Below are 15,096 nucleotides of genomic sequence, written 5' to 3'. Positions count from 1 at the left end.
TTTCTTCTGGGGTAAGGGCTCACTCGCAGATTAACGGTCTCCGTTTCCTCTAGGATATACTTGACGATGTTTCAAGTTCAATAAAAACGAAGTGGGGTGGTTATGCTTCCTTTCTTCCGGCGTCATCCCGATTTTGTTCCAATCAAAACGCCCCCAATAAAAAAAAAGAACAAAAATAAAAAAAAGAAAACCAACACACGCTAAATTTGCGCGCTACCCAAGTCATCAGGGGGGGCCAGGGCCCCCTGGCCCCCCCGTATGCACGCCTATGGTCGCCACCGACCTCGGCAGGCGCGCCTCTCACTGGAAGAGGCGGGACCTGTTCATTTTTGCGCGCGCGACTGTTTGCAATATTTTACTTAGTGCCAAGTTATGGCGTGTGTTGCAAGTAATTCATTGTGCCCGCATGAACGTGCAAAAGTTTCACCGCGTTTTTCCGACATACATCTGGAACTCGTCTTGGGAGCCCATGAGGCGCGACAATCTGTTTCATCGTGTCAGTAATGGCGGATGGGATTACCGCATTTGTTTGTACGACAGTTGGTGTCACGTTTCTTTTTTTTTTCGTGATCATGACCACCCTTTCATACGCGCGTTCATTCAAACAAAACTATCACCTCATTTGCTGACCTTTGTTGTATCATCCTACGGCGGTGAGTCATCAAGACTGTATGGCTTTCACAAAGAGGTTGTCGAGGCTTTCCACTTTTCGTCTTCCCGCTATTCTTTTGGAGTATCTGTCTGTGGTAACCAAGAAGACGCTAAAACGTGACTTGGTGTTAAGTTTGTTTCCTGCCCCGCTGTACAGAAGTGTCATTTACAGCGATGGCCGCGATGTACTCAAACGTGTTAAGCGCATATGTGTACCACCCGCTGTCAAAACTCTATTGTTCAAATTGCATAGCAATACTCTCCCAGTTAAAGCTTGGCTAAGAGAAAAGGGCGTGGGTGTACCATAGCCGGGTGGATTGTATATTGTGTAAACAACCCGAGACCGTTGAGCACCTTTTCATTTTCTGTTAAAACGCAGTTTTTTTTGTTTTTTTTTTTGGGGGGGGGGAGGGGCGTTTTTTAGCGTACGTTAAAGAAACAGTTCTGTATCAGCCCGTCGGGCATACGTTTTTTGAGCGTAAGCAACGACGATTGTGTACCTTTTGACATGTTCTTTCTTTTAGGACTCTGCAGCATATGGCGGTCACGCATGGCAGTGCGTCACGCCGACCTCAGTACCAAAGAAGTTCGGTTTTATTTCTTTGACCTGGTTAAACAAATAGAAAGTGTTATTTTTTCCACCCGTGAGCCCAAGCCCGAATGGCTAGGCCCGCGCAAAGAGCTATTGGAAATGAAAGCTTTTTAACATGCCCTGCAAAAGCCTTCCAGAGCGTTTTTGTGTTCTCGGCTTTACGTGAAAAAAAAAAAAAAAAGTCGCGTGCGTGTTTGAGTGGTTACCGCGCTTGACTATCGCGCGGAAAATCTAGGTTCGGTTCCAGTCGGTGGAATGCTCTTTTAATAATTCTTTTGTGTTCTCGTGAGTTTGAGAACATTCTCGACTGATCGAGTTCCGAATGTTCTAGTCGCTAACGTTCTAGGCTGATTGTTCCAGAAGCCAACGCGCATACGTAAGGGGCTCCGCGTGGCGATCTGCAGTCAGTCTCGCCCCAGCGTTCGACTCTGCTGTTACGCCGACTTCGGCGCCCGCTATGCTCTGCTGTAATCTTCTGTTTCCTTTTTTTTTTTTTTTTGGGGGGGGGGGGGGGGCATAAGTTCGTCCCATTAGACGTTTCACTTTCCCCAGTTATTCTTTGTTTTCTCGCTGGTTCATTCGTGACAATATGATGGCAAACATATCAAGAAACTAACTCATCACTTGGAACAAGTGCTTTTCTAAAATTTGGCTTAGACACTACAAAATCGAGATGGGACTATAATTTTCGACCTTACGACGATCTCCTTTATGAAGAGACTTAACTTTTGCATTTTTCAGGTTATTAGGGATTTTCCCTGTGCTATAATATAATAATAATAATAAAAATATTAATTTTATTGTCATCGTTGTGGTACAAATGTGTTTACGGGCCCGTCAAAGCCTATGATGGCTTGTGGGACAGGGCATCGGAGTCGCCAAATGCGAGCTAACATAAAAGAAGTGAAAATATAATCAACAAGGTGTAGTACTATAAACACACAAACTCAACTGCACTCAAGGCTGATTCAAAGCCTGCCAAGTTACCTCCCCCCCCCCCCCCCCCCCTTCTTTTTCAAAAGAAAAAAAAAAAACGTTTTACACCGCGTCTGACATATATGCACGGAGCCATTCTTAACTTTCCTCTTGGAGGAATGCAGGGAAAATACAGAATCGGGGTAGCTGATTGAAGGTGTCGGGAATGTAGTAGTCCCGCGTTTTCATTCCGCACCTCGTGAAACGACGTGGTTTCTCAAAGCTGATCGACTGTCTAAGAACACGAGATGGTACATGCGGGACCTTGTAGTTGTCCGTCTAAAAATACCGAAGAATTACTGTTTCTTGGTACAACGAACACAAATTTGGCATCCCTGGATCGGTGAAGAGATTCGTGTTGCTTGAGTAACTTGAATTGTACGCCACATCTTTTTAAAAGACATTTCAAAACACTGTTTGCCTTCCCGTGCCAGAGCCCTGCACTGTGCGCAAACACTGTCACACCGTACCTTAGCGCATTGTACGCCAAGGCATGAACGAGGATTTTTCTAACGTGGAAAGGAACAAAAACTCTAATATTGTATAACAGACAAGAAGAGTAGCTATTTGGACGAGTTGGTGAACGTTGAACATGGTTAAAATCGCGCACAAAGAGTTTAGCATTCAACCGGACCTACGCCCTCCAGAGCTGCTAGCCTTGGCAAGAAAAGTGGCGTACAGGACAAATGAAGAAATTAGACCACGTTGTGTCTCCGAATATGTTGACACTCTTACCACCTCGAGACGGGTCCAGTCCTCGGATCCTAGACCGCTGGTTAATTTTTTGGTGGACAATCCACAACGTGTTTTGGAATCCGATAAAGAAGGCTTTTTTGTAATTTAATGCCTGTAGGCATCTACAATGAAAAAGCCTGTACAGCCGTGCAAAAGAACTTCCGACCGCTTGTAGTAGACACGAAGAAGGTTAGGAAACAAGCTTTAGAACTTTGCAAGAGTTTGTCGTTGACCCAGTTGGCTGCCAACATAAAAAAAGCCGAAGGACTGCACCTGGAGGTCTTTTTTAGTGCAAAGACGCACAAGGAAGCCTGTCCTTTTCGCACTGAGAGGGGTACGTGGCAACGGCAAATGTCGGCCTTTCTCCAAAAACATCTCTCCGCTTTGCGGATTGAGGATCCCTTCTTGGTTAAGAAATCTGAAACTGTTGTTCAAACCTTAAAGACAAATGCATTTTCCAATCACAGTGCATTTAGCATAGATGTACAAGACCTTTTCTATTCCCTTCCTCATGACCCTTTACTTAGCTCAGTTAGGGCCTGCATTGAATCCCAGGACGAAATCGCTTTCCGGAACTCAAGTGGAGCGACTACAGACAGTTTTCTTGAACTACTGCAGTTTTATTTAAATTCCACATTCGTCGGATGGCAAAACGGGGTATTTTTACAAAAATCGGGGGGGGGGGGGGGGGTGTATTGGGTCTTGTGTCGCGCCAGCCTTAAGTGATATTTTCTTTGCGAGAATCGACCGTGACGCCTGTCACCAATGTGTTCAGATACGTAGATGATTTTCTTTTACTGTAAAAAAGACTGCGGATCACGATTTAGTTACTACGATTATGGACATTTTTCATACGTGCGGTTTTGGGCTCACCTTTACTTTTGACAAGCCTAACGAAGGGGCGTTGCAATTTTTAGACCTTTTCCTCTCATTGCACGCCGATCACTTGTGCTGGGCATTCTCACCACGTTCCAAAAAAGGTATTGTTCAATACACATCCTCCCACTCCAAGGTTGTGAAGAGAGGCATTGCTATCTCTTGCCTCACCTCAGCCCTAAAAAAGTCATGTTTCCATGCCATTCATAGAAGTATCTTGGGCCAGATCGATAGACTAAAATCTTCAGGGTTCCCGATTCAGGTCTTAATCGAAGTGATAGGAACGCTGGTAAAGAATGTAAAAGGGGGTGAAAAAACTAAGCGCCCCGTAGAAAAAAATTGGGTGGTGGTTATGCCATACCTACACAAAATATCGCATAACCTAAAACAAGTGGCCAGCAGGTATGGTATGCCCGTAGTACTATCAGCCCCTAAGAAAATGCGACAAATTTGTTCGAAGGTTCGTGAAAAGACAGAAAAATTATCAAAAAACACGTGCCACAAAAAGCATGTGCGGCCATTTGTTCCCTGTTCATCGGGCACAACGCCCGATGAACAGGGAACAAATGGCCGCACATGTTTTTTGTGGCACGTGTTTTTTGATAATTTTTCTGTCTTTTCACGAACCTTAGAACAAATTTGTGCGAAAGAGGAATATAGCATTCCTCTTTCATGTGGAAGATGCTATGTTGGACAGACGGGACGGTGTCTGAATGACCGGCTACGAGAGCATAAACTTTCTTTAACATCCAATGTAGGAGGTCACCTTTCGGTGCACTGTAAAACCTGTATGTGCACACCATCTTTAGAAAAAAACATCAATCATTGGCCGCTTTAAAGAAAAACAAACGCGCGAGGTGCTCGAGGCGTTCACCATCTTGAGCTTGACCGATCGCTGCGTTAGTCAGCCGTTGGTAGCTTTGAGCGAAAAAGAAGTTGCCTTCTTGCGATCATTTGACTGCGGATGATCTGTCTCCTCCTGGTGACGTTATCCCCTGTAAAAAATAGTGCTTCATCTTTCTCTTCTTCACTTAATATACTTGAGTTGTAAGTGCGCGCCTGTCTGTGTTCTGTGTTCCTTCCTCGTTTGTCCTCGTCTCTTTGTGCGCGATTTTAACCATCTTTAACAGACAAGCTACATTTCGTTACACATGACATATGTAGGCTAACTGCTTGTTCCAGGACATGTCGCATTCAAAAACAAGACCCATGTACTTCATGCTGCCTACCCATTGAACAGGAACACTACTACCAGACACGCTATCGACCCCGCGTAAATAAAAAGGCTCATCTATGAAACCATGTTTTAGCGGATTAAAGAAACCGATCAACCTAGTTTTCACTGGATTGACTTTTAAAAGATTGGAGGCGTACCAGTCCACTACTATACTGCCATTAGTTTGCAAACTATTACAGGCACTGTCGAAATTCACATGTCTGGAAATCAGAAAAGTGTCGTCGGCATATTGATAACATTTACAACCCGAAATGACAGAGATAAGATCGCTGACATAAATATGGAACACCAGCGGCGATAACAGAGAGCCTTGGGGAACCCCCGTTTGTAGATAATAAAGGGAGCTTGTTTCACGGCCCACTCAAACTTGTTGCGATCGATTTGACAAAAAGTCTGACAGAAGTGCAAGAAAAGGCTCACGAAACCAGATTTTCGTAGCAAGATATCGTGGTTGGCGGTGTCGAACGCTTCTGCGACGCCTAGAAACTAATATTATATAAAAAGGCTCACGAAACCAGATTTTCGTAGCAAGATATCGTGGTTGGCGGTGTCGAACGCTTCTGCGACGCCTAGAAACTAATATTATATAAAAACGAATAAAAAGTGAAAGCCGCTTACAACTCCCTGTAACGCCGAATTAGAGCGCAGCTCTTGAGGAGGAGGAGGGAAGGGCACTGGGGGGGGGTTAAACTAACCAGGGGGGGTCGCGTGACCTTGGGGGGGTCGCGTGACCTTGGGGGGTCACGTGACCTTGGGGGTCAGGTGACCCCCAGTGACGTCAGTGATGACGTCATAAGTGACGATGACGATGCGGGTACCGATGACGTCATTAGTGGCGTCACTGATGACTTCAACAGTGATGATGACGATGACGATGCGAATGTCGGTGACGTCATCAGTGACGTCGCTGATGACGTCATCAGTGATGATGACGATGACGATGCGGATGCCGGTGACGACATCAGTGACGTCACTGATGACGTCATCAGTGATGATGACGATGACCATGGGGATGTCGGTGACGTCATCAATGATGATGACGATGACGATGCGGATGCCGGTGACGTCATCAGTGTTGATGACGATGACGATGTGGATGCTGGTGACGTCATCAGTGATGATGACGATGTGGATGCCGGTGACGTCATCAGTGATGATGACGATGACGATGTGGATGCTGGTGACGTCATCAGTGATGATGACGATGACGATGTGGATGCCGGTGACGTCATCAGTGACGATGACGTCATCGGGGGGTCACGCGACATCGGCGGGGGTCACGTGACCTCGAGGAGGGGGTCACGTGACCCCGCTGGGGGGCTCGCGCGGTGCATTATGGGACATTTCCCATGATGCACCGCACGGTTACGCCGACGGCGACGGCGACGCCGACGGCGACGCCGCTCAAGCCGGAAACGGGCCCCTAAGAGCTGCGCTCTAAAAAACTTTCAGCCTTTCTACTGAAGAAGGAAGACCAGCGGAGCTGTACTCGATACACTGCCGCAACGCGCACGCGCCGGTTCCCGCGTATTCTCGTCCGACACGCCGCCGATCGTGGATACGTCTCCGGCGAACCAGAGTCGGTCGCACACGGCGCACGTGACGCCAAACGAGTTCTCCACGAACTCCCTCCGGAACCGCGCCGTCGCACCCGGGAACAGGTCAGCCGGCGTGGAGTGCAGTTGTCACCGGGCCTCGCGCCAAGCGCAAGTGGCACGATCATCGTCCGTGGCGTTGGCCCGCCGGCACCGGTTACATCGCTGGTTCTGCTTTCGGCGGCGGCTTTCCAGGCGAGCGATGTGCTCTTCTTTGGCAAGGAAATCTGAAGCGCTGGACGCAGTGGAAGTCGAGGCGGCAGCGGTTTTGCGGCGGTTGCGGACCCACTCGCCCTGCTGCGTACGTCGCCGCTCCTTCCACAGCCAGTCTTCTTTCTCGTCTCAGGGTGGGGCACGCGGTGACCCACCCTGAGTCCAAACCGAGACTGATAAGAGTAGGAAACAGCGCGCAAGACAGACGAGGACGAAGAAAAACACGTGACGTGCGGTGCGCTCCTCACGTGCGTTTCTCCTATGTTGTCGTCTGTTTTTCGCACTGTTTCTTACGACGAATTCCCACCAACGCGCCCAACTATCCATGCTTCTATGATAGCTGTAAAGTTCCTGTATAGGCTCCCCACGGGAGCCAGAGCTGCGCGTTCATCTCCGTAGCGCCGTCTTTCCTGCACGGCATGTTGATCCCGCTCGTCACGTGACTGAACTCGGCGAATAGCGGCGCCGCGCGTTCGAGGCACGCGGCGCGCTCAAAAGCAGGGGAACATACGGCGGGGCGTGTGCAACGTCTACTTTCCTGCACGGTACTAAATCCGGCTCCTCACGTGATCGGATCTTGGCGAATAGCGGCGCGGCGGCACGTGGAAAACAGACGCACAACTCTGGCTCCCGTAGGGAGCCTATACAGGAACTCTAGATAGCTGGAAAGGTTGCTGCCATCTACGAGCAACGGGGGCAACCAGACTGGTTGTGTGCTTGCCGTTGTCGCTTATAGATGGCGGTAGCTGTCCAGGTAGGTTTGTGTCGACACGCGTTTGATACCGGACACGATCCTTGGGAACCTAGCCCTTGACATCTCCGCTGTGAAATAATAAAATTATAAAATATGTTTTAACGCACCCAAGTAATTTCTTGCAGATGAAGCTCATGAAGGCATTAACTGAGCCCCTTGTTCTGGCCCAGCGGGCTGCGTCTCAAGCTGAGCCACCATTTCTTCCATCTCATCCTCCAGCCAGTCTTCTTTTTGTATTCTTCGGCAGTCTTCTACGATAGCCTCGCAGGTTCGCTTTAAGACTACCAACTACATTAATGCCATCAGCCTGTCGGTTACTTCAAGCTGTTTCCTATAACTCTTGAAATGTTTTGTCACTAGTCCATCCCAGGACATCACCACAGGTAGTGTAATAACTTTGCACCCGGGTACCATAAACTCATTTTTTAGTAGGTCGTAATTTTGTGATTTTCGCAACTCAGTCCTAGCCAAGATTTTCGTGTTGGTAATGCCAACCTCAATAAGTGTGATTTCCTTTGTTCTCCGGTCATGGATCATCAGGTCGGGCTTGTTGTATTCAAGGAACAGTTCCGTCTCGATTTTTACGTCTGATTTGATATTTACCCTATCATTCGATATTACTTTGTAATTCTTCAGCTTACTCCTTCGGTTCAATCCATACTTGGTGTAAAGAAAGTGAAGACATCTGACGACTTTATCATGGCGTTTCTTGTAGCACAGGTCCAGCATTCCGCCACAATGTGTCGCCAGGTTTTCCACCGTCCTTGAGCCCTTGAAGAAGTGGGGACATCTTTTCGACATTCCTCCAAAGTACGGGTTACGATCTTGTAATTTGTTGAGCATCCCCTCCTGATGTGGCAACATGTTGCCCTTCGTCAGCCACATTCATGACATTCTTTGGTCTCCATTATTGGAAAGAGTGCCGTGCATCACGTTTTCCTTTATTCGCCCCATTCGGCTCTGTTCCTGTTTTTTTTTTCTGGTGTTTTTCTCAGTCAGGTTGGTCTCTTCAGGTTGGTACTTTTCCTTCAAGTATTGACATATTCGCCCGAGCTGGGTTTTTTTTTCTTTTTCTTGCTCCATCAGCGGTCTGTTTATTGGGTTCCTTTCGAGAGATTTTAGCATCAGCTCAGCTTTCTCCTCCACGAAAGCGAGTCCTCTTCCCAGTTGGTCGCGCTTCAGGTATAGCCGGTCCATATTCGCCGCATTCCTCGTCACGTTGCACTCTCTCAGGATCTTCCTCACCTCCTTGTCAGTCGTTTCGTATTCTTTCGGCTTGAAGGGCAGGATACCGATATAGTAATTGAGTGTCGAGAGGGCAAGTTCGTTGATTCCTCTAAATAGGTTGGCAGCGTTTAGCTTTGTCTTGCACAGAATTCCCGTTCTTTCGGTTGCCTTGTTAGTAACGATGGCCTTGTTATCATCTTTCACCACATTTAGAGAGTCTTCCAGGATGCCCAGATACTTGCCACCTCTGTGATCGTCCGCCATATCTCCGAAGACTCCATCGTTCCCGACCTTACTCGCCAAGTTCTGCTGATTCATCCTTAGTTCCATTTGACAGAGCGTTTTTTTCGGTTAGGCCACACAGCCTGGTCAGTGTCTCTTCCGTGTCAGCCAGTAATTTGATGTCATCGATGAAAATCAAATGGTCGTTCGATGTTGCCCATCTGTAATTGTTCGCAGTCCTGGTTAAGTCGGCAGCTCAAGGGTTCCAACGCGAGGACGAACAGCAATGGCGAGAGTCTATCGCCCTGGAGGAGTCCTTTGTTGATCTTCACCTGGCCAATCTCGCTCTGACGAGACATCAAGGCTGGTGCGTTGGAAGGTCAGCGACCGCTTGACGAACTTAATGATGTTCTCCGGCATGCCCAACTTCGTCAGTAAGGCTACCACGTAGTCGTGTTGGACGCTGTCATATGCCATATGCTCTGGTGCATATGCCATATGCACCAGAGTTGTGACAATCTTTCTCAGCAGCTTGTAGATGTTCGAGAGACGAGTAATGGGACGTAGCTCTTTGCCTTGGCTTGCTTGTTTTGTCTTTGCGATAAGGTAGGTCGTGCCTACGTACATTCACTCGTCAATCTGTTGGAAGTAATCAACTGCTTTTACTAGAAGGTGAGACGAAAGTGGAGTGCAGTCAGCTTTTTAATGAAAAAGCTGAATACGGCCGCCGGGCCCTGGTGCCTTCCAGTTGGGCAGAAACTTGATCTTTTCCTCGATGACCCTCTTGACTCTTTGCTCCTCAAAACCAGTCTGCAGCTGCACTGGGTCCAATAGGTCAATCAATTCTGGGTGCCCCCCTCTTCGTCATTGACCGCCCAGAATCCTCGCCAGAAAGTAATAACCTCCTGAACATCGATGTTCTTGTCAATCTCCTGATTTTCGTCAGGTCTTCGGGAGAGGGCGGACCGATTGAACTCGAACAGCTTGTTCGCTCTCCGATACTCGGTCCGGTTCGCCGCAATGACTAGTTTTTTTTTTTGTTTTTTTTTCTGAAAGACCGCCATTTTCTGTTCGATCTAATCCTCAAGCTTCTTTAACTGGCCCTCGTTGTTCGGGTGGGACTGGTTGGCTTTGCTAATTCGTTTTAGTGCTCTCGACGGACCCTCGTACTGTTTGTGACTGGTGGCGATTTGCAGTTGTTGACTAAACTTCTCGATCTTCCTTTTATGGTCTCGTTCCAGTTCACCTCCTTCTTTGGCTTCTCCGTCACCTCCTCATATGTCAGCTGGCAAGCGTAGATCAAATCATTCAGCACTGCTACAGTATTCGCCTTCTTTTCCAGCTCTCTCGCTCGATCACTAGATTGAGCATCTCGATGACCTTGTAGATTACTTCCTGACTGTATACCTTTCTTGTCCTTCTTCGGTCAGTTTGGTAAATAAGGGCCAGCTCGATGTTATTGGCCAGCAGATTCCTCACACTAGTGTACAATTGGCTGTTTGTTATGGTCGCTGGCAACGGCCGTTCTCTTTCTTCGGCCACTTGACCATTGCCCGATTGAGTAGGCTGTTTTAAATTCTTCCACCCGGTATACTTGTTTTTCATTGCTGTCGGCGTTACATTCTGGTTATGCTTCCAATTATACTCGATTGTTATTTTTGGCCACCAACCGTTGAGCATTCGTCCAAGTGGTCTTTTCCATCTCTCGATTACCAGGGCCAACCAGATTTCTGGGCCCGTTTGCTCGAAGCTGGTTAACTAACCGCGGTTAACCGGATTTCCCTACGAGGGGGAATTTCGGGTCACGTGACCGGCAGAGTAAGGACGGCGGGGAAACATGGCGGTGTCCCGGTGAGTGAGCGCCGCTCGCTGTGGAACTAATACGTCGTAGTAGCTGCAGTAGCGGGCGCGTTAGTCAGCAATGCATGGAGCAGGAGGTTTTCGCGTTGCCTTACTTCACTTAAAACGCAAAACATGAGCAATGACCTCGCCGCATTTCTTAGATAGACTTTCGACTCTGGCCATTCCTAAGCCTTAATGAACGCGATAGTTGTCGGCATGGCAACGTCTTTGGGAAGTGGATTGCCTTGACTCAATCGGCCGGGTATTGATGGCACACAAAAGCAGAGAGCGTTCCCATAGACCTTTTGCTAAATTTCAAAAGCACCGAGGTGCATACTACGAGTGTAGTTACACGCGCTGCACCTGCTGGCGTCTGCAGTAATAACTGTTCTGAAGCAAAAAGCCTAAAACAAATTTTGCCGTGCACGCGCATTCGTCAAAGATTTATTATGATTATTTACTTCGAATCTTTTATAAGTGGAAGGCCAGCGCGCGCGGATCGTAGAATTACACTTCCAGCATTCTTCTCGATGTTCGGTTAATTTACTAATAGGTCAATTTTCAGTGGAGCCGAATTACAGGTTTTTCAATTTATGACGGTGTTATATACAGTTCTTACATGCTGGCCAACCATGCTGCCGGTGCACCGCCCACCTTTCACTGCTCACTTCTTTCTTTTCGTTTCTAGGACTCAACTTCGTCGTCCTCTTTCGAACTCGGAAGGAAATTTCAACCGAGGCTTTTCTTCACTTGCCTCAACAACCCACTTGCCTCAACTCGCCTCAACAACCCACTTGCCTCGTCAGTATTGAAAATCATCGATCTAGCCATGCCCCTTGTGGCTGCGTTTCTTGGATGAAAAACTCTGCACGATACGTACAACCTCACAGATCGTCGCCAAAGCTCAGACACATTCCGCTAGTCATGCAATGGAACTGTGCAGGTCTCCAAAACCGTCTTGCAGAACTGTTGCTTTACTTATTGACTGTACCCATACCTATTCTTGCATTATGTGAAGCTGGCCTCCCTAATGATCAGAGCATCTCCGGCTACGTGAGGTACTCAAACCCCACTATGAGCGGATTTACTAACGGGAGTGCTGCACTATTCATCAGAAAGTCTCTCCCTCAACACTCTATCGATGTCACTGATTTGTGTAGTGACCATCTAGAAATCGTCGCAGTGCAAGTCAGCGTATTTGGTAAGCCTTTATGTGTGGGGTCCGTATACGCACGCCCGGGAAAAAGCGGCCTTCCTGTTGCCCGTGTAGTGGCGGAGCTTAAGAAACGGTGCCCAAGCTCCTTACTTTTATGTGGGGACTGGAATGCCCACCACGAACTGTGGGGCTGCGCTAAACGAGACGCACGGGGCCTAGCTCTGGCTACAGCTCTAGAGAAGCACGATCTCGTCGTGGCAAATGATGGCCGTCCTACATTCTACCGCCCTCCTTGCACCTATAGCGCCATCGATATAACCGCCCATTGTACAGACCTCGAAGTCACGTGGCAAGTATTAGCCGACACAATGGGAAGCGATCATTTTCCTATTTTCCTGGATTTAAAAGGCTACCAACCGTCCAAGCAGCGCACATTTGATATGATCATCTGGGATACTTTCCGCAGTCACCTTTTATTGGTAAAAGAAGACGTATGTGCGGCTATTGTAGACGCTGCAAAAGCATCAACAGTGCGAATACGCCTACCAGTACATTACCCCAAACCGGACCTGATTTTTCTGAATCTTTGCGCACGCAGGAGACAGGCCCAACGAAAGCTGCAGCGCTCTGGAAATCCGCTACTAAAATCGCATTTCAACAAGTTAAACGCCGCAACTAGGCGCTATGCGAAGAAGCTACGCAGACAACAATGGCACGATGTGTGTGCTAAATCAGATGCCCACACACCAGCTTCCCGGATTTGGCATATTCTCGATTGCTTTATGGGAGCAAGAAACAAACTGTCGCCCCAAGCCTCTCTCGCATTCCAACGAGGAAAAGACCTCCAGGTTATAGCGGACGAATTCGCTAACTATTACGTCTCGGTTCGGAGCCAATCGCAAGAACCGTGCGTCATAGTTTCGACTTCGTCCCCTCTTGATGTACCATTCACCCTTGATGAACTCCAGGCGTCGCTCCGTTCCACCAAAAAGCGCACTGCCTCCGGACCAGACGGCATTACCCACCAAATGCTCTACAACCTGCCAGATGAAGGTCTGCAACTGCTTCTGTCCGAGTTTAACGTTATCTGGTCGACGGGAAACGTACCTGGTGAGTGGCGTTCAGCCTGGGTTGTGCCCATCCTCAAACACGGAAAGCCGAGAACCGAACCTTCATCTTATAGACCCGTTTCGCTTACTTCATGTGTGGCAAAGCTAATGGAACGCATGATACACGCTCGACTTTCTTGGTGGCTTGAAGCTAAACTACTACTGCCCGATGTTATGACAGGCTTTAGAACTCGGCTTTCAACGGCAGACAATATCTTAGACCTGCTCAGCGCAGTCGAACACAATTGGAATGAAAAAAGATCAACGTTGGCGGTTTTCTTCGATATCGAAAAGGCTTTTGACAGTGTGACCCCATCCGTTGTGCTGAGAAAACTCACATCCTTAGGCATCACTGGGGTTGTGCAACGCTTTCTTAAATGCTTTCTAACAGAGCGAACTTTCCGAGTAAAACTCGATAAAACGCTCAGTGCCAACCGTTCTTCCCCATGCGGTTTACCACAGGGTTGCGTGCTTTCACCTCTTCTGTTTAATGTTGTCCTGTCCGGTCTCCCAAGCGCGGTTCCTTTTACCACACCAAGGGTCAACATGTCCGTGTATGCGGATGATATATGTATTTGGACGACAGGTCACAAGCACTGCAACCTGAAAGCAATTGTCCAGTCGGCAATAACATCTGTTGAGACTTACCTTAAAGACTGTGGCCTGCGCATTTCCGCAGAAAAGACTGTTTTCATGATTTTTCCGGGGAAAAATCAACGATCCACCAAACTTGACCTGTGCCTTGGCGGTTCTCCCCTACGTCAAGTCGCAAACCATGGATTTCTAGGAATCAGCTTAAATCAAAGGCTGAAATGGACAAACCAAGTGAAGGCGATGACAAGCTCAACAATCTCGGCTAGAAATGCTGTCCGCCGAGTTGGTGGCGCAAACTGGGGCAATTCCCCTCGCTCAATGCTCTCGCTTCACTCAGCATTAGTAGTGAGCCGCCTTTTATATGCCTTGCCTTATATGAACATCCTACCCACGCCAGCTCTCAAACTGGAACGCATTCATCGACAAGGACTTCGCACAGCCCTTGGCGTTCCGAGAGGAACCAGCAACCTCAAAGTTTACGAAGAAGCCCGAACACTGCCACTGCCTCTAATAGCTTCCCAGCACCTCCTACTACAGATGCTCCGCCTTGAAGAAACTACTGCGGGCCTCTCTTTACTTCGAAGAATCACCCGACGACCCCTATCACGATTTGGCATTTCTCTTCGCACCCTGCGTTACCTCGGGTGGAAACCAAAACGGCCAGTCATCACCAGAAAATCTACACCTCCTTGGGCTGTTCGCACGATCTTATCCCATGAGCACGTTCCAGGCGTAAAGAAGAAAAACAATTCAAATCCCCCGAATCTCTAATATTGTACAGATGAACACGTTGCGACCGAATTCAAAGATTTTCTTCGAGTATATACCGATGGATCGGTTGACCATTTCAAAAGAAGTAGCACCTCTGCCTTCTGCATCCCAAGCCTTGGATTAGAGTGGGCTGGACGGCTAGAAAGAATGGTCTCCACTACGACAGCCGAACTTTGTGCCATACTTGAGGCCTTAAAGGCTCTACAGACGTATCCGCCTCAGCCCACCGTCATTCTAACTGACTCCCGTGGAGCCCTTTTCTGTCTACGCAAGCAAACCCAAATAGGGGAACTCGTGGAAACAACAAGAACAGCTCTTTATGCACTAGAAGACGCTGGTTTCACCGTTCATTTCCAATGGGTGCCCTCCCACGTGGGAGTAAGCGGAAATGAAACAGCAGATCGTCTCGCTTCTCGAGCACACGATTTCGCTCCGACACTCAAGTGTCCGACAGACGACCGCTGGCTCCAAAAGCAAGTTCGCCTGCATATTTCATCACTGGGTCCAGCGGCAGAATCAGGGCACCAACCTTGCCTCCTAGGTGGTC

General features: G+C 48.2%; 1 protein-coding gene across 1 annotated transcript; it reads right to left on the bottom strand.

Moving 5' to 3' along the window:
* Positions 1–7,916: 7,916 nt before the first annotated feature.
* LOC120838856 lies at positions 7,917–8,492 on the bottom strand. Its single transcript, XM_040208959.1, has one exon. It carries the CDS (start codon positions 8,490–8,492, stop codon positions 7,917–7,919), a length of 576 nt encoding a protein of 191 aa, XP_040064893.1.
* Positions 8,493–15,096: the final 6,604 nt, after the last annotated feature.

The sequence above is a fragment of the Ixodes scapularis genome, unplaced genomic scaffold (genome assembly GCF_016920785.2).
Source record: "Ixodes scapularis isolate PalLabHiFi unplaced genomic scaffold, ASM1692078v2 PGA_scaffold2__306_contigs__length_199485367, whole genome shotgun sequence".
NCBI lineage: Eukaryota > Metazoa > Arthropoda > Arachnida > Ixodida > Ixodidae > Ixodes > Ixodes scapularis.
The sequence above is the reverse complement of the archived record's forward strand: the minus strand, read 5'-3'. Positions and strand labels throughout refer to the sequence as shown.

Bases quoted from the DNA above. Each gene is read 5' to 3' on its own strand.
- LOC120838856 (XM_040208959.1), bottom strand. From the start codon at position 8,492: ATGTTGCCACATCAGGAGGGGATGCTCAACAAATTACAAGATCGTAAC.